Genomic DNA, 20,263 nt, shown 5'->3' with positions numbered 1-20,263 from the left:
CTTTGAGATAGAATTGATATTCAAATAGTGACAGGTTGCTAGACCATCGCCTAAAAGAAGAATCCCAAGTTTATAAGCCTACCCCGTAGTCGCCTTTTACGACATCCATGGGAGAGAGATGCGAGTGGTCCTATTCTTGTTTCTATTGGTGCCGGGAACCACACGGCGATAATAGACACAGAATAAACAAAAGAACATCATACAGCCTTGTCCAACAGGTAACTACTCAAAAAAGGTTGAGAAATAAAAGACGAACATACATGAAAATATGACAAACTATTTATTGACGTCTAGAAAGATCTCTAGCCTAGGCTACAGTAATAGGTTTACAAATATCACAACGATGGTTACCCATATTTGTTGCAATGACACAGTCGTATGCTGCCTCTACGTCACTTAAGGCGGGTCCACATTGAGTCCCAAATATTTTCATGGAATAATTTGAAAGTGTCACCTTTTTTTGCAGTATTCAACGTTCAAAGGTATAACTTTTCATTTTAAAAACGTAAACGTGTATTACGCCCTTACGGGGTAGACAAAGCGCCTTGAAAATTTTCGAAGGCCACGTTCAGCTGATGGCTTAATGATGGATTTAAGAAGTCTTCAAATTATGCCGTGAAAGTTGTTGGGACCTGATATGACTCGGGTATATATAGAATGAGCAGCCTCGTATGTGCCATTGCTCTTCCATGCTTTAGGGCAAATAAATGATGCATTTGGGTTAGTTGAAATCACCGTTTCTAGCTTGTACGGTCGATACTAAAGGTCTATCAGTATTAAAAACTCAAGCTCCGATGCCGGCTAGGACACGCACGAGTGTTATTCATTGATAGTGTTATGTAATGATAATTTTTTTGATTTCGTTCGAAACATGCCCTTTTGTTTCCCATCGACCCAAATAAAGTTGTCTCGCGAGGTTGCTCACTCTATGTAGATTCGCCTTTTAAACATCGAACGCATCTTTCTATAAGAGAACATAGTATGTAGGTGTAGCTAAGGTATTCTTTTTTCGAAATTTTATAATCTTTATGACGTAAAACTTGGAGACATAAAACACGAAGTCCTTAATAATGGGTTAGTTTTTTAATTCTTGACATGGGTAAACGTGTTTAAAGCGGTCGAGATTTTTGACCAGTTTAAACAGACCTTTGTGTGTCAATGATAAGATTTTGAAAGGTATAAAACAGTTGATTTCATAAATTGAAAAAAGAATAGAATAATAATAGGGCTGTGTTTTACGAATTCAATTATGGTATCGAGGCGTAGTATCACTGAATCAATACAATTTTTTATTTTTTATTTGGTACATAATAAATTATACATTGTGTTTTTGTAAAAGTAATAAGAAAAACTGTTATACGTATAAATATTATGGACTATGGAGATATGTTCTAAGTATTTTAACGCGAACACAGTCAAAAGGTGATATAAAAAAAGACATTACAGTTTTTTGATATAACAAATATTATTTCATTCATATAATCACGTCCACTATATCCGTTGCGGGGTAAACAGAGCCAGCAGTCTTGAAAGACTGATAGGCCTCGTTCAGCTGTTAGGCTTAACGATAGAATTAATCACTTATACTTTTGATATCGACTGTACGGTCACCTGAAAAAGTCCATCTAAAAGACTATGACCAGCTATGAGGAAGTATATAATTATGATTTTTGCAGATGACTATACACGTCAAGAGAGATTTATGTAATAGTCATGAAATATACAATTTCTAATTCGTAATTATTAAATTAAAGATGTCAACAAATGAGTAAAAGAATCTAGACACGATTTTATGGTTACATGTAAATTCTTATAAGACCTAAATTTAAATATAGACTAAAAAAAGGTACACTGCGTTTGATATCCCATTGTGTACACTTTGAGCCCACTGTTCTTTTTAGTGAAACCCATAAATAATACCTTAAGTAGTTACACCACCTTTACAAGTACCGCTCTCTATATAAGATTATATCCATCCAATATAATAGTAAAACTACATTTAACACGTCACCACAACAATAAATATATATAAAATATACAAAAAATCAACAAGTTTAAAATACAATACTTGAAGGCCGCAGAAATTAAGCACAATTATGTATCTAATTATAGGTTAGATTTGAACAAACAAAACCTTTGTTGTATAATTTATACATACAAAATATCTTTTAATTAACTTTTCTTTGGATAAGTAATATCAGTAAATTTTCTAAATGAAAAACTTTCAAAATTCTCATCAACCTACTTTCGGTCCCTTTTCACCATCAAAATCACCAGAAAAAAGTTGATCATTATTTTTACCCTTGTTTTTATTTTTATTAATTACTCGTACATATTTGTGCTTAATCTGTGGTGACTTTTGATAATTATCAGCGAAAGTTAACTTGTCAATTCTAAATATGTCATGTCTTTCTACCATATTCAACGAATATTAACGGTTCGCCATTAGTTTTTGGTCCTTCGAGCAGGATTTTTGGTCCTTCGACACAACTTATGAGAATTCCCAAGTTAATATGCGCTGCAGCCTGACCGAAGGTTATATTAAATATAATAAATTACCAAAAATTTCTATTTTGGCTAAGATTTGTTCAGTCGTTTTGCAGTCGACGAAAATTGTAACATTTATCGATAATTTGTATAAAATGAACGCGTTAAATATTTAAAAATAACAATAATTTGAGGGTAATAATATACCCATGATATGTAAATCTATGTGAAATATATTTATTCAAAATAAAAATAATCATTTAAAAAAAAGAATCTGTCTTTTTCCCTGAAATATTCGACATTTTGCGTCTTTAATATTAAAATTTTACAGTAGTAGTAATATAAAAACCCAACCCATGAATAAATAAAATAATTTAGCTTGTATAAATTAAAATTTAATAAAATTGAATTTAAATTAAAGTTATTCGCCAATATAAGTTCAATAAAATAAAACTAATTTGATAATCTCACCGAAATGCCAAAAGAGTAGAACTAACCATGGTCCTAATTATAAAATTCGAGAGTAAGACACACATAGGTATATACTAGCACACAACACATTCATTACTAAGAATACCTGCATAGGTACAGTCGGCGACATAAAATTATAAGGTCGAATTTAATTCACTTCACATTTTGTGGGTAGATTCATTACACACTTTTTAATAAAATAATATGATAAAAATAAGACGAAATTTGAATAAAACTGTATTGTCTCTGTTTGAACACCTCAGTAAAAAATAAAACTACTTCATGGCCAGTATTATATTTTCAGTCATACTTAATTTTTTTAAGTATGACTGAAAATATAATACTATCCTATCCATACTACCCGTATTATAAATTTATAGTGATTAGTTATATATATATATATTAGTTATTTATTAGTTATATATTATTTTATCGATAAAAGTTTTATATTTATTTCTTGTATATAAAACTTTTATAGACAATGTATGATATCACTACCAATTATAGAATATTGCCACCGACTGTATTTATTAATAACATATGAATATATTTATCACACATAATATCATATATTATATAACTAACATCATAATCACTGGAAGTATTATATTAATAAAACATTTTGAACATTTTAGTGGTTCATTTTATGATGACCTTAGTATAATCATGTATAGAAAGAGTATTTGACAATTGAAGCACTTTTGAGTTTATATAAAAGAAAAAATAAGCAAGTCTGGAAGCATATTATAATAATAATAAGTACATGTATCACGTAAAATTATTATAGTGTATTCAGTTTAAATGATGATATAATTAAAATCTTAGGCTTAAGTGTCGGTAGTCGAATCGGCCATGTACCAATATCTATTTTCAAAGGTTTTTACATTAGTTTGAATACTAACCGATGCTCTTACGGTGAGGGAAAACATCGTGAGGAAACATGCACATTCAGGAAACTGGATGTGTGATTATGACCGATCCAATTCGAGTGAGGTTTACCTGCTTAGAACTTCCGTGTGAAACACTCTTTCTTGGCATAATACATCAATATCTCATTAAATACATACATACATACGTCACGTCTATATCCCTTGCGGGGAGCCAACAGTCTCGAAAAGACTGATAGGCCACGTTCAGCTGCTTGGCTTAATGATAGAATTGAGATTCGAATAGTGACAGGTTGCTAGCCCATCTTCTAAAAGAAGAATCCCAAGTTTATAAGCCTGTCTCATTAAATATCTATCAATAAATCGGCAGTTGATAAACATCAAAGGACAACTTATCAACTATATATAAATAACAAAACCTTATATGTATATCCAACAAATTACATTACAATAAATATAGAAATTACATGGAATTACATCAATGGGGGCGTATGGAGATTATGTAATTAGTATACTTTATTTATTACACATATAAGTCATACATAAAACACCTATAGTTAAGATATATGTGGTCGTCCAAATCAAAAGGGACCTTATGGCGGTAGCTAGTTTCCGAGATATTAATAAATTTGTAAAATACCTCAAAAAAAATCGTTTTTTTATTAATTGTATTTTTAAAAAGATGATTGTATTTACTACATGTAGATGTGTTCAACTTTTCGAAACGTCAATTTAAAAAAGTTTTGTATCCATCTAAAGTTTAGTAAAAAAGGAACCTTATCGCGGCAAGACCTAACAAATAGTTTTTCTTGTAATTTAAACCATATTTATCGACATTTGAATATTGCAAAGTAGGTATAAACTAAACTATTCATCGTATACCCGCCATTTTAGTGTCGCACGCCGCGCTGCATGCGGCATTCTTTGTATATGCGGCGGTATCCTTTGACAAGAAGCAAGGCTAGATAGTTATGTCTCGCTCACGCACAGTCGTCGTCGCGTCGCGGTTGCCGGTCGCACGCGTCGCTCGCACCCACTTTCAGTCAGTCAAGATTTTGTGATCCAACTGAACGACCGTTCGCGCGTGGTGCTCTCCGGAAGGAAATTCGTTTATCGTTTACACTTGAGGCTATGTCCATGCTTGAGGTAAGTTTGTATCATGAAGATATAATCGAATTAGTATTTCTATTGCGTACTCACTCCTGTTATTTATTAAATTTTTTGTTTTATAGATTTGAAATCAACTAACACCTATACCATCGCGATGGAAGAGGAAACAGAAGTGAATACTTATATCGATACTACAGATAGCCAACCAACAATTATTTCAAAGTCTCAAGAACTGGCACGTAAGTACAAAACCTATAGTCTCAAATCAATAAATAGATAAGTAGGTATGTATTATTTTTGCGCAAGTTAGGTACTTCAAAGTTTTTAATTTTGTTCTTATTGTTTTAGGTGACCATAAAGAACTTGAGAACTTCTCATCGGATCACGCATGTACATCCCAGTGCAACTGTCAAATAACTATAAAAGGTAAACAATATTTTTACATTGATTTTAACAGTAATCTTGCGTAGGTTATGTCTATCTCATTTATTTGTTTTGTTTTTTGTTTGTTAGTAGTAGTATAGGTAGATTATTGTTACTGTCCGCGCGGAATAACTTGACTCAAGATGGCGCTCAAATCGTATGTACCAGCCTATTCTAATTATCATAATAAATTGTAAGAAAAATTGTGATGTGAATTTTGTGTTAAATATACACTGAATTTCATTTAGGTATTGACAAAATCTTTGCTCAAATTGTTGTAGGAATTCAATCACATAAAACCTGGGAGTCAGAATTAAGAACCTTCCAAGATGAATATTCGATGTATGTCAGTAATGTTAAATTACCACATCAACAAGCTGATGGTGAAGATGAAGATTTTGAAACGGGTATAATAACACGAGATATATTGACAGTAGATTTCGTAGAAGGCGAAACTACTGACCTTGTATCGATTGAAGAAAATATATTTTTTGAAAACGGGTGCTGTCAAAAGCAGTGTTTCAAGTTATTTGCAAAGGAGGAAATTTTAAAATCTCGATTTGATTGTATAAGTTTAAATAGTAACTGTGATTTTCACTCAAATCATCAAGACATTTTGTTAACGGGTGCTTTAAACTGCTTGGTTGATAATAATCCAGACACGTCAAAAGAATCAAAGCACAAAATAAAAAACAGGGAGCGTGCCGCGGTTAAGTATATGTTTAGGGGCAAAATTGTCTGCAAAAGCTTCTTTGTTTTTGTCCATGGAGTAGGTCCGAAAAAGTTTAAAAACATTGTAAAACATGTTAATGAGCATGGAGTAGAATTAAAAGAGCATAAATTGAGCAAAAACATTCATCATTCGTTTACATTAGAACAACGTGTCACAGCTGTCACTTTTATTAAATCATTTTCAGAACAAAATTCTCTTGTGCTCCCGGGGCGTTTACCTTATTACAGTAACCCAGATCTTAACATTTTGCCAAGTAGCATGACAAAACAATATATATACGAGAAGTACGTTGAGGCATGTACAAAATCAGAAAAAACGTATGTAGGTCGTTCTTCGTGGTACAAAATATGGGATGATTTTTGTCCTCATATTGTGATTCAAAAGCCTCGTACAGATCTTTGTCATGTTTGCCAACAAAATGTAATGAGCATTTCCAAATCAAGAAATATGGACGAAGAAGTGAAAACAAAACTATATATGGAATCCGTAGAACATTTACAAAAAGCTCAAACAGAGAGACAATATTATAAAGATGTAATTGCAGAATCAGCTTCGCAAGTTTCAAATTGTGTTCTCGGCCCGCACCCTCCGTGCTCTTTTGAAGGCGTTCTTCATATTTCCTTCGATTTTGCGCAGCAAATTCATCTTCCTCATGACTCGCAACAGGTTGGCCCATTATATTTTCTAACAGGGTACAAGGTAGCCCTTTTTGGTATCGCTGTAGAACCTTTAGGCAAATTTATATTGTATGTAATTCCTGAAGCTTGCGTTATTGGAAAGGGGGCTAACGTTGTGATATCATTGATCCACAATTTTTTTGAAACTTTGTCTTTAGGAGAAACCAACGTAATCTGCCACGCAGATAATTGCTGTGGTCAAAACAAAAATAACTATGTTTTGCAATACGCTGTTTGGCGTGTCATGACTGCTAGACACAAGAGCTTTCAGCTGTCATTTTTGCCTGTAGGCCACACAAAGTTTGCGCCAGACCAATATTTTGGCTTATTTAAAAAAAAATTTCGAAGATCTGTTGTAAATACCGTCAAAGACGTTTGCGAGATAGCGGTTACGGCATGTAAGCGATCAAATTCTATAATGACTGTTTTGGTAGGAAATGAATCGGGTGACGCTGTTAATGTAAAGACATATAACTGGGTTAAATACTTCACGGACGCAAAAGGTGTTAAGTTGCAAAAATTAAAATCCTTTTCTCATTTCAAAACTGAGTCTACATCGATAGGGCTATTGCAATGCACAAAAAATTGCTCCGGGGAAGGTCACAGTACGCATGTCGTGTTCACAGAAAATAAATTTGGGGATAGTATGCCTACAGAAATCGAACCTCAAGGCCTTTCTTCTGAGAGGCAGAAATATTTATTTGAAAAAATAAGACCTTTCGTACTTGCACATTCACAAGATATACTTTGCCCACAACCTAAATTAGCTATTGCAAGCGATCCCTTAGCACTTACTAATTCTGAACAATCCCAATACACACAAGAACATGTTGAACCAGGTGTTAGTAAAATACAAACCAACACACTTTCTGTAACTCTCAAACGCAAATCACCCACTTGCAGTTATTGTGGAGAGTCTGGCCATAGAAACCAGATACGCAGTGGTATCTACTTTTGTAAGAAAAGGAAACTGGATGAACAAAAATCTGATTAGGGAAAATTTTCCTACTATGACGTAGTACCTAATTACAATACCTGGTCTTTCTTTTTACAGAACACAAAGAAACTCAAACTCGTGAAGCTGGAATTACATTTACATTAAGGAACGATGAAGGTAATAGTACACAAGAGATATTTTATACTACTCGAAATTTACCAGAAATTAATTTCCATAACCGAACTATAAATGATCCTCGCAATGAAGATTTTGCAAGAATTGTGGCGTTTGAATTAGAACGCTTGCCTGAAAACATGCGAACTATAGCTTATTCAACAATATTTAACACAATTCAATCGTTAAAAACTGAAATGGCAGCTGAGGATTTGCATCCCATTACTAGTGATAACGTTAATAAGCATGGTGATTTGAGTGAAACACAAAATAAAAAGAATTTAAAGCAAAGAGTCCTTAAAAACTTAAAAAAGATGTACGGTAATTTACCGCCTTAAGGTCTTAGGTCTAAGGTCCCACTATTGTAGTCCATATTTTGTTTTGGTACTTTAGAGGTAAACAATCTTGTTATGTTTTTTATCATAAAAAATATTTTTAAAATAGGCTAAGGTTAATAGCAAAAGTAATTCATTAGAACATCTGTTATTTCATTTTGTTTCATCTTGTAATGGCTATAAATTATTTTATAAATGTATTTTTCGACAAAAACGTATCAAGATTGTTTACCATTATTTAAATACTTAAACTAATTAACTATACTAAGAGATAAGTGTCAGCAGACTGCAACGGACCGCCGTAAGGGTCCTTTTTTACGTATTATACTTGTTACGAAAATTTATATCTAAATTTGTTAACTAAGTAACATTTTCATACCTTGTTGTGATAATAAAAAAAGAAAATTTAAGTTATCTTGAATGTTGCACTAAAATGTTGATTTTGCATGCTAAAAATTAAAAAAAATGTTTAGTGCCTACCATAAGGGCCCTTTTTAAATTTGTTTGAAGAAATTGTTCAGTTCTCTACGTAACTTTAAAAGATCATAACTAACAGTTATCATTGATCTCTTAGCTTTATTAGCATCTTAACCAATTATGTATAACCTATTTAGTAATTAAGCGTTGATTTTGTTACTGTCAGATTTCAAAGTTTATAAAGAATAAGAATTTTTGCTAGTAAATAAAAACTACTTTTTTTTAAATTATGTGTTGTTTTTATTTACATCTAAGGCCTTTCGCAAATCTATGTAATTAGTAGCATTATAAAAACGATAAAAGTTTAGTGACAAACAGGCGGTTTACTTATTTTTAATACTATTATTGATACTTTGCATCTCATTGATAATGCATTATGTTGGCAGGTCTAGTTCCCACAACAGACAAGTTTATGCAAGGATTGTAAAAAAATCCATTAGTTATAATCATAGTCAATCAAAGTATACCATCAGTTACATAACTTCACACTAAAACATAACTTTTTTGTACGGCATACTTAAATTGCGATTTTCTCAAAACTTATAATTTCGATCAGTGAACTTCAAAAATTCGTAAAAAAATAACGGTAGTGGTTAGAAGGTTGGTTCTTGGGTCTATAGCTCGGTACGTTTATGTAGTTTTCAGTTCTGTACATAACTCATTTCCGCTATAAGGTCCCTTTTGATTTGGACGACCACATATTATGTTAAGACAAAATGGTTCCATATATGTAGGTATATGTGGTAGAAGTTTTGTGTCTTGCTTTTATTTAGCTTTCCTCTTACATATTTTTTATACTTGCAACATTACGATATAGAATAGGGAGTCTGTGGTACGATGTAAGTAACGTTAAAATATGTGTTTTGAAGAAGACTATTTAAAATAAGAAGATTTACGATATAATTCCGAACTGTTTTACTTTCACCAATCCCACATACACATACACCTAATAATATATATATAGTTTCGAAACACATATGGTTATAAATTTCAGGTAATTTGGTTGTAGCGAATATTAGTTTAATATACATTTTAACATACAGTCACCTAGTTACATGTCCCTATATATAATTTATTTAGATTTTTATCTGATATGTAAAAAAGAAGATGAAATTTTAAATGAAAATACGGTTACTATTACCAAAAGTTTTTCTTGCTGTCGCTAGTGACTGCCGTGAGTTGTTTTATTTTTTTAATCTATTATGTTTTTTTTATTAATCCATGCTAATAATATTCTCCATTCTTAAAAAAAATTACTAATATAATTCAATTCGTAAACTCTATCAGCGTATAGTGATATAATTATATCCAAATTTATAATATTACACTTTTATATACACAATATAGGTATATTTAATTACGGCGGTAACCGTAAAATTTACTTCATTCCTTCAGAAATTGGGGCGCGGTAATTTTTGCATTTAGAATTTTACTCAAAACCAGCTAGACTTATCATCACCCACTTCATATCGCCGATTTGAGACATTCACTAAATTAGATAACTATTTTGTGCCTCATAATACCCCGCTTGTTAATTGCGTTGTAGACAAGCGGTTGGACTGCTGCGTTTAAACGCTCGGCGGTTCTCTACGTTTGGCTAAGGCGCCTGCGCACATAAATATAATGCAACTAAGTCAAAATATGAACCAGAGCCATGTCCGCCATGATCGACGCTTCAGGGGAAGATTTACATATATATAATCACGTCTTTATCCCTGACGGATAGACAGAGCCAGCAGTCCCAAAAAGACTGAAAGGCCATGTTCAGCTGTCGGAATAAAGATGGAAGTCAGATTCAAATAGTGATAGTTTGCTAGCCCATCGCTAGTGATAGTGATAGTTTGCAAAAGGAGAATCTCAAATTTATAAGGATATCCCTTAGAAGTTTATTTTTTTTAATATTCAATTTATTCTTCATTGTAAGATCTTTTGCGGTGAGGTAGGTAGTCATACGAAAATTCACGTTTTTCACTACAAACAACAAAAGTAAGCATAAATAATAAATAAAGTCGTATTTTAAAATTCACATCTAAATTTCCTCACAAAAATACGTAAAATGGTACAGTTAATTTTCAAATTTAGTTCACTATTGATTGCCACTTATAACGAGTAACACATGATAAAAATACCACGTCCAACCAATTCCATTTCCAAATTGAAGTTTTACAGTTACATGTGCCCAGCTTCCTTTTTCAAAAACGCACTATTACCTTGTTGCCAGCATTGCATTCACAAAAAGAAACAAACAAGAGAACAATTCACGTCCACTTCCAAATTTAAAATACATCGCTTCCAGCTTCACTTTTAAAACACACACTGTTGATAGCCAGTACCAAATTCGAAAAAAAAACACTCCACTTTTCAAATTTAAATTACACTGTCCAGTTTTTCAGTTCAAATTTGAAATGAGAACGGCCGTGCCGCCTACTCCGGCGTGAGGTAGAGGCGGCGGCGCACGCGCGAGGATCAGCGCGGCGAGCGCGGCGCCCACACCGGCTCGCCCGCCTGCGACATGTGCTCCGCGTGCAGGCGGCCGATCTCGCACACTATCGCCGATTCTATGTCCACGCCTGAAATTGTTATTACAATATACTAGCGACCCGCCCCGGCTTCGCACGGGTGCAAAATTATAAATGTTATTATACATAAAAACCTTCCTCTTGAATCACTCTACCTGTTACAAAAAACCGCATCAAAATCCGTTGCGTAATTTTAAAGCTTTAAGCATACAGACAAACAGACTAAAATAGCGACTTTGTTTTATACTATGTAGTGATTGATCAGGCACTGAAGAAACTTTCATGTTCTTACAAACATTATCATGCACTAAGATATGAGCAATAAACTAAAATGGGGTGCCGTGTGGTTCCCGGCACCAATACAAAAAAGAATAGAACCACTCTATCTCTTTCCCATGGATGTCGTAAAAGGCGACTAAGGGATAGGCTTACAAACTTGGGATTCTTTTTTAGGCGATGGGCTAGTCACCTGTCACTATTTGGATCTCAATTCTATCATTAAGCCAAATAGCTCAACGTGGCCGATCAGTCTTTTTAAGACTGTTGGCTCTGTCTACCCCACAAGGGATATAGACGTGACCATATGTATGTATGTATGTTACTAAAATGGGGATCAAGTGTCCCCAGTCTTCCCTACTGACTAAAACTCGACATTGGCATAAAAAAGATGATGAAAACATTTCATTGCCACAACGAAGATAAGAAAAACTCAAGGATCTTGTGTATATAAATAAACATAGTATATTATGTACTCTCTCATTACTGAGTCAGAAACAACTGGACCACGTGCGCATTAAAACTGGCGCGGCTCGGAGAAACGAATCGAAATCGAATCGAAACGGAATCGGGAAGTGCATTCCAAAGTCCAACAACTGTACTTAGTGATTATTATAAATAAAACTCATTTTTATCTTGGTGTTGTTGTTGCCGTGTGGTTCCCGGCACCAATACGAAAAAAAAATAGGACCACTCCATCTCTTTCCCATGGACGTCGTAAAAGGCGACCAAGGGATAGGCTCTTCTTTTTTAGGCGATGGATTAGCAACCTGTCACTATTTGAATCTCAATTATATCAACTAAGCCAAATAGCTGAACGTGACCATTCAGTATTTTCAAGACTGTTGGCTCTGTCTACCCCGCAAGGGATATAGACGTGACCATATGTATGTATATATATATGTGTTGTTTATTATTTTAATGAAATATATCTTACCAGAGGTAGAGAGAGCGGTAGTATCTTAAGAGGTAGTCTCTGCCTACCCCTCCGGGAAAGAGGCGTGATTTTATGTATGTATGTATATCTTACCAGCGTGAACTTCCTCCCTCGTCAGCAGAATCTCGTGACTGGCCTCGGGAGTGACCAGGATGACCCGGTGGTGGCGGCTTTGCAGCATATTCGCTACCACCATCTGAAATATACACATATTACGTACGGTGGGCTACTGTTCAATTCAGGGATCACAATTTGAAAAAAGAGATGCAACCTGATTGGGTTTATAATAGTAATGGCTGGTAAAAGACGCTAAAATAGATGAAAAAAAAAACAAAAGAAAAATTAGAATTGTTTTTTTGATTGCATAATTATTATGATAGGTATTAAGATAATCTAGTTCACTGATTTTAAATCATAATTTATAATTCAATGTAATAAATGAAATGTATTGCATTCAGTTCAAATTACAGTGAAAGTTAAAAATCTAAAGTCCGTTTGTTATTTGTTTCACACAAAAAGGATCCCATATTTCAGCAGTGCAATAAACAGCTACTGAAGAATGTTTAGAAGTTCTACGATACGAATGTGGTATACTTTTACAATGTAGCCGACTGTATATTTATTTATATTACTGTTCGAAGCTAAACCCCGAAGCGTGGCACGCGCGAAGCCGTTTTTGTCGCGCGTTAAACTATCGTTATCTCGTTACCCAAGTCAGGATCACGATCAAAGGCGCACCCTGTTAAGAGAGGTGAGAATTAGGAGGAAGACAAACGACTATCTACCTATGAATGACAGCCTCTGTGACGCAGCGGTAGTACGCTTGTCTGTGACAGTGGAGGTCCCGGGTTCGAATCCCGGCCAGGGCGTGATGAGAAAAGAACTTTTTCTGATTGGCCTGGGTCTTGGATGTTAATCTATATAAGTATTTATTATAGAATATATTATCGTTGAGTTAGTATCTCGTAACACAAATCTCGAACTTACTTCGAGGCTAACTCAATATGTGTAATTTGTACTGTAAAAAAAATACTAAATGATTACAAACAATCTCAACTCTTCTAACACAGAACATTAAACCCACAGTTTCAAAGAAAATTGACCACAAAAAAGTCTTGCAACACGAAACCTCAAGACTTGCAACACACCACCTCAACACTTGAAACACAAAACCTCAAACACAGCATGACAAGATTTTGTCATTCAAACGTTTCCAACACAAAACATCACCTCTTGGCACCCAAAACCCTCTTAAGAACATACCTTATGCTTATACTTCTCGAGTGCCGCCCTCGCCTTCGGTATGAGGAGGTTCTCATCAGTCTCTAGCTTGAAGGAGATGACGTAGGCGGCAGGTACCCACAGGTTCACCAGAGGAGCCAACATCTTTGGCACCAAGTGGAGTTGGATCACTGGGGCTCCGCTGTCAGATTGCATCTTGTGCGTGGGCTGTAAATAAAAATCGTCAAATACATATATGTGCCGTGTGGTTCCCGGCACCAATAGAAAAATGAATAGGACCACTACATCTCTTTCCCATGGATGTAGTAAAAGGCGACTATGGGGTAGGCTTATAAACTTGGGATTCTTCTTTTAGGCGATGGGCTAGCAACCTGTCACTATTTGAATCTCAATTCTATCTTAAAGCCAAACAGCTGAACGTGGCCTATTAGTCTTTACAAGACTGTTGGCTCTGTCTACCCCGCAAGTGATATAGACGTGATTATATGTATGTATGTATGTAAATATAAAGCATAGCGTTTGAGTCATAGTCATTTGAAGGCCTCTGTGGTGCAGCGGTAGTACGCTTGTCTGTGACACCGGAGGTTCCGGGTTCGAATCCCGGCCAGGGCATGATGAGAAAAGAACGTTTTCTGATTGGCCTGGCTCTTGGATGTTTATCTATATAAGTTTTTATTATTAAATATAGTATCGTTGAGTTAGTAGGTATCTCGTAACACAAGTCTCGAACTTACTTCGAGGCTAACTAAATCAGTGTAATTTGTCCCGTATATATATTATATTTATAGGTAGGTACAAACTAAAAAGTTATGATCAGGAACTATACTTTCATCTTCATAGTCCTATTATTAACCGACTTCAAAAAAGGTGGTATGTTTGTTCGCGATTATCTCGCGTTTAGCTGTACCGATTTTTAACCGAATTCATAAAAGGAGTATATCGATTGGAGGCGGTTCTCTTTATACAAAAGTCATTTTTGGGGTTGCATTCAATAGGTGAATGTGCTCAGCTCGATAACATCAAAGATAGTCCCATCGATTTGTTCTTAAGTAAAACGAAGTTCGATATTGGATCAGCTAAGTGTAGTCAACATTCTTGTACGCCATAGCAACGGTTGCCATGGATTTTGTTTAGTCAAAAAAATGTCAGATATATAAATTTTTATTGTAAAATATTCTTAATTTTATGTTCAACAATATAGTAATTTTAAAACTGAATATTCCTCTCATCTTTTCTCCTCCAACCTCTGTAGGAATAACTAACTTTGTAACTACATAAACTTCTAATCACCAGTTGATAAATATAATTAAGTACAAAAAAGACACCCTGTATATCAAGATCAAAATGAATACCATACCACTTTGTCCTTAGGTATGTAGAAGTCTGACACAGCGGCGGCCAGGTACAGCATTGCCCTGGAGCCACAATGCGCCAGGCACTCGCAGGCGGCCCTCAGCAGCCACAGGTAATCGGACACCGTGGTGAACGCCACGTACAGGATCGCGCCCGCCGCGTGCGCAGCCTTGTACCGCAGCAGGATGGGCGCGAGCACGTCTACGCTGTCAGGTTTTACTGGAAAAAAAAAGTTATATGAGTAACTTGGGCCGAATGAAGCAAAGAACGTAGGGTTATTATGACTTTAACTTTCATACTGGCTGTAAGTATATTCAAATACATATTACCTTTTTGTTAAATCTATCATTATGTTGGTGTGTCTAAGAATTTTGTCTTATCTTTTGTCGTAGAATCATATCGTTTTGTTCATGCACGCTTATAACGAGTGCCTCTCAATGAGATGAAATATTCAATCCGTTAGGGGTGTCCATATTATTTAATATTCACTTACCCTCTTAATTGGAGGATAAAAACTCTATATTCTTATCTGTATCTATATTACCTGTATCTTTATTATCTGTATTTATATTATCTGTATCTATATTAACTGTATCTTTATTATCTGAATCTATATTTTTTTATTTTCTTTTAATAAAAAAACATATGTGCCCTGTTTAAATGTGATAAACGTACGACCCACACCTGTGATGGTAGTATTCGGCCCCCTCTCCTGTATATCCAGCATATCCATCAGCTTCTGTCCGCTGAAGTGTCTCGTGAATGGCTCCAGAGACTTCTGGCGGTGCATGAAGATGACTGCGTATCCCTGCTCGAGGAAGTACTCGGCGGAGGCGGAGCCCCGGGTGCCGGCGCTGAAGTTGTCCACGAAGCGCACCGTGTTGTGTTCCAGGGGGACCGTGGTGCCCCCAGACTGGAAAAGAATTAAATTATATCATTGAGATACTGTATTTCGATTTTCATTAGTTATCATACAGCCGTGTGGTTCCCGGTACCAATACAAAAAAGAATAGGACCACTCCATCTCTTTCCCATGGATGTCGTAAAAGGCGACTAAGGGATAGGCTTACAAACTTGGGATTCTTTTTTAGGCGATGGGCTAGCAACCTGTCACTATTTGAATCTCAATTCTATCATTAAGCCAAATAGCTGAACGTGGCCATTCAGTCCTTTCAAGACTGTTGGCTCTGTCTACCCCGCAAGGGATATAGTCGTGAACATATGTATGTATGTATGTATCATATAGTCATACCAATGTACCTGCGAGGAAGTCAAACTTTTTTTATGGTGCGAAAATATTTATTAGCCTATCAAAACATGCGATCACGCGAATCTTCGAATGAACTGTCCGCTGTTGTACTACTATTATGAGCGAGATATCAGGAGACATTTTGTTATAGGATTCAAAGTTTAATGTACTGGTAATAAGGTCGTTTTATGATTGAGTTTTTATTCGGTTTACAGATGCGACTCTTAAGAACTTAATTAATACTGTAAAGCACTTGTGGGTATAAATACGGTCCATTACACTTCAGAAATGACATTATGGGTACTATGTTGTCCTGCCCTATGTCGTAAATAACCGCCGTATAGGACCCACGTGGTGAGTTGGTATTAGTACATTACTTTCTATCAAAAATTTCTGCTGATAATCACTTTAACCTTCTGTAGTTGAAGACAATAAAACAATCGCCATTTTGGGCGCCATTGTGTTTCAACTAATGGTCCGACGTGCAACATTAATGTTATGATTTTATGAGTATGTATAGTACAAAATGTTTAGTCGGGTGTATTTACGTGTAAAAATCTGACATACCCAACCCAGGATCATGATCATAGGCGCACTCCAAGTTCTTTTCCACATATAACCGGGAAAAAAGCCAGGAAGATGACGACTTTACATTGATTCCATTAGGGTGTATTTACGTGTAAAATCTGACATACCCAACCCAGGATCATGATCGTGCCGTGTGGTTGCCGGCACCAATACAAAAAAGAATAGGACCACTCCATCTCTTTCCCATGGATGTCGTAAAAGGCGACTAAGGGATAGGCTTGCAAACTTGGGATTCTTTTTCAGGCGATGGGCTAGCAACCTGTCACTATTTGAATCTCAATTCTATCATTAAGCCAAATAGCTGAACGTGGCCATTCAGTCTTTTCAAGACTGTTGGCTCTGTCTACCCCGCAAGGGATATAGACGTGACCATATGTATGTATGTATGTATCATGATCATAGGCGCACCCCAAGTTCTTCTCCACATATAACCGAGAATAAAGCCTGGAAGATGACGGCTTTATATTGGCTCCATGGGAATCCAAACACACTTACCGTGACGAGAACAATCTTGTTCCCATATTGGTCGTGTCGCTCACAGAACTCCTTGAGGAGGGAGCGGTTGTCCTCGAAGTCGGTTGGAGGCAGATGGATAGCGAAGAACTCTTCCCAGGAACCACTTGCCATTGTTGCTGATAGCTCCGACTGGAAACAGCAGGTACTTTAAGAAGATTTGCCTTTTAAAACTAAGTAACTACCATGTTAGGAAGTATGCAGAGAACATGGCAAGTGGAAAGAGGTAGTCTCTGCCTACCCCTCCTGGAAAGAGGCACCATTTTATGTATGTAACTACCATGTTAGCCTAAGTTTTGATACATTAGATGTTGAAACCTTGTTAAAGTAGAACAATTGCATGAATTTAATAAATAATTAAATATAAACAGGACAAATTTCGCAGATTGAGTTGGCATTGAAGTTTGAGACTTGTGTTATGAGATACTAACACAACGATTTACTATACATACATATATACAGTCACGTCTATATCCCTCGCGGGGTAGATAGAGTCAACTATCTTGGAAAGACTGATAAAGCCATGTTCGGCTGTTGGCTTAATGATAGAATTGAGATTCAAATAGTGATGTGAGAGGTTGCTAGCCCATCGCCTAAAAGAACAGTCCCAATATGATACTATATTTAATAATAAATACTTAAATAGATAAACATCCAAGTTAATAGTCTTTATAGTAAAAAAATAATTGGTGAGGTAATAATTTGTTCATGACCATATTCATGTCATGATGCAACGGGCTTATGTTGGCATGAACAACTGGGGACTCGGGCTTATGTTGGCATGAACAACTGGGGACTCGTTGTGATTAAGGTAAAAGAGGATAAATAATACACTGCAAAAATTTGTAAGTGTGTTATATGAAAAATTATTGTGTTCATAATAATTTTTCAACCATTACTTGTTAATATGGTAAAGTTTTGTATTTTTGTAGGTGCCGTGTGGTTCCCGGCTCCAATACAAAAAAGAATAGGACCACTCCATCTCTTTCCCATGGATGTCATAAAAGGCGACTAAGGGATAGGCTTAAAAACTTAGGTTTCTTCTTTTCGGTGATGGGCTAGCAACCTGTCACTATTTGAATCTCAATTCTATCATTAAGCCAAAAAGCTGAACGTGGCCATTCAGTCTTTTCAAGACTGTTGGCTTTGTCTACCCCGCAAGGGATATAGACGTGATACATATGTATATGTATATATGTATGGTAAAGCTGTTTAAAAAATTTGTTTAAGTATTGTTACTGGCCATCCATAGAAACAAGAGCAAAGAAAGATTACAGCCACTGGTGGATAATGTAAATTAATATTTTTTTTTCATACCACAAAAATATTTTCCTTGTATTAAATCCAATTGAAAATTAAGGATTGCTTCTCTGCTTTGGCACTTGTGTGTTTGGTAACAGGATTATTGGAACTAGCAAGTATTACTGTAACATGATACCTGTTCAGATTACCACTTTTAAGGATTCCCTTGTTTCGGAGATTTAGGGTTCATTGTACTTTCAAGTTACAGTAAATGGCATGACTTTGTAATAAAACCTTTGAACAAATTTTTATTTAATTTTATTACTAAACATGAAACTAGCAGATTTAGGGATTGGAGGGGAGATTTTATCTTTTTCTACGAGTCAACAGAGTGAGTGATGTAGAAAACTAACTTTTTAGTAAATCGAAAATCTAAAAAAATAATTATATGTCAAAAAAAACAAATATAATTTTATAGAATTGCAGAAAAATATATAAATATATGCACATCTAACTTAAGAAGTAGGTAATGCAACTTCAAGCTAATGATACCGCTCGGTCACCCAGGTACTGATGTACTTAAATCTACCTACTACATAATAAGTGATGACATTTTGATTATAAACAGTAGACACCTAATACCAATTGGTTGAAAAGAACTCTGACCTAATTCTTCATATAAAAGAATATTAAAGTCATAATATACATATCAACCGTTCTTAAATTAAAACCAATTTACTGTAATATTTTACCACATGACCATGGCATCCACTTGTTGCATGAGCTTACTGTGACTTCAATTGAAGACATGTAAAATAGTAACACAAAAGTTTTTCAGTTGATAGTGATAATCCATAATGATACAAATAAATAAATCAATGGCATAAATAATGGAAAATACCTGTAAAAGAGGCAGTTAAAGTCCAATTAAATTCTTAGTTAGCACATAAGACTAAAGGTCATGGAATAACTATAAAAAAGGTTTTACCACTAATTAGAAAATGGGAACGCGATACTTTTACGAGATATAATAGAGCTCTATAATTCGGTACACCAATATTTACTTGCCTCGGGTTTCAGCGAAAAATCAATGCGAGAGGGACAGACTTCACTGACATCTTAAGATTTGCAAAGATTATTTGCTTGATTTATATGTGTATTACCTTTGGAGCGAGATAACAATCCGTGGACTTTGCTCTGAAGATAGCACTATGCTGTGACTTACACCGCCGGCTTTTATTTTAAATTTTAAGTTTATGATCCTCCGAGAGAAATCTCGGATAGTTTCATTCCACTCCGAAATTCCGAACACGACCGACAAACTACTATTTTGACGAAATTGACATTGATTGCAATGACAGTGACGTTTACTGTTGGCAGTTTTTTTCATTAAGCAATAGAATTACCTATTTATTGTACGTAAATAATAATAAAATTACCTATTTATTTAGCTAGATAAATAAACAAAAATACGCCACTTTCTCAGAGAGGTAGACAGGGGCCACGATCCCTGCATACTCTTTTCAGTTCATCCACATTCAATAGCGCTTCATGAAAGCTGGTCGGTTTAGTGTGCCTGGTCCTTTAGCCATGATGTCCCAAATTTGTTTTTCTAGTCCTGCTTATGTTCCCA

The 20,263-nt window shown here is 35.2% G+C and overlaps 2 protein-coding genes across 3 annotated transcripts; one reads left to right on the top strand and one right to left on the bottom strand.

Moving 5' to 3' along the window:
* Positions 1 to 257: 257 nt before the first annotated feature.
* Positions 258 to 19,941, bottom strand: LOC106136772 (phosphopantothenate--cysteine ligase). 2 transcript variants are annotated; one of them, XM_060946392.1, is made up of 7 exons: positions 19,699 to 19,941; positions 17,371 to 17,520; positions 15,723 to 15,951; positions 15,043 to 15,257; positions 13,707 to 13,892; positions 12,537 to 12,639; positions 258 to 11,281 (listed from the first exon to the last, which is right to left on the bottom strand). In XM_060946392.1, exons 2-7 carry the CDS (start codon positions 17,500 to 17,502, stop codon positions 11,178 to 11,180), a joined length of 969 nt encoding a protein of 322 aa, XP_060802375.1. In that variant the 5' UTR covers positions 17,503 to 17,520; positions 19,699 to 19,941; the 3' UTR covers positions 258 to 11,177. The 2 variants fall into 2 exon arrangements, with proteins under 2 accessions (XP_060802375.1, XP_013192871.1); XM_013337417.2 differs by having other exon boundaries at positions 19,794 to 19,941.
* On the top strand, positions 5,066 to 8,434 carry LOC132902214 (uncharacterized). Its single transcript, XM_060946393.1, has 3 exons — positions 5,066 to 5,194; positions 5,304 to 5,381; positions 7,843 to 8,434. Exons 1-3 carry the CDS (start codon positions 5,110 to 5,112, stop codon positions 8,235 to 8,237), a joined length of 558 nt encoding a protein of 185 aa, XP_060802376.1. The 5' UTR covers positions 5,066 to 5,109; the 3' UTR covers positions 8,238 to 8,434.
* Positions 19,942 to 20,263: the final 322 nt, after the last annotated feature.

Source organism: Amyelois transitella, chromosome 10, assembly GCF_032362555.1.
Source record: "Amyelois transitella isolate CPQ chromosome 10, ilAmyTran1.1, whole genome shotgun sequence".
In the NCBI taxonomy this organism is placed as follows: Eukaryota; Metazoa; Arthropoda; class Insecta; order Lepidoptera; family Pyralidae; genus Amyelois; species Amyelois transitella.
The sequence above is the reverse complement of the archived record's forward strand: the minus strand, read 5'-3'. Positions and strand labels throughout refer to the sequence as shown.

Coding starts and splice junctions, on each gene's coding strand:
- LOC132902214 (XM_060946393.1), top strand. CDS start 5,110: ATGGAAGAGGAAACAGAAGTGAATACTTATATCGATACTACAGATAGC. Junction 5,195..5,303: donor AAAGTCTCAAGAACTGGCAC/GTAAGTACAAAA, acceptor TTATTGTTTTAG/GTGACCATAAAGAACTTGAG. Junction 5,382..7,842: donor CTGTCAAATAACTATAAAAG/GTAAACAATATT, acceptor TTCTTTTTACAG/AACACAAAGAAACTCAAACT.
- LOC106136772 (XM_060946392.1), bottom strand. CDS start 17,502: ATGGCAAGTGGTTCCTGGGAAGAGTTCTTCGCTATCCATCTGCCTCCA. Junction 12,640..13,706: donor TCGAGAAGTATAAGCATAAG/GTATGTTCTTAA, acceptor TGTATATTTCAG/ATGGTGGTAGCGAATATGCT. Junction 11,282..12,536: donor GAGGGAGGAAGTTCACGCTG/GTAAGATATACA, acceptor TAACAATTTCAG/GCGTGGACATAGAATCGGCG.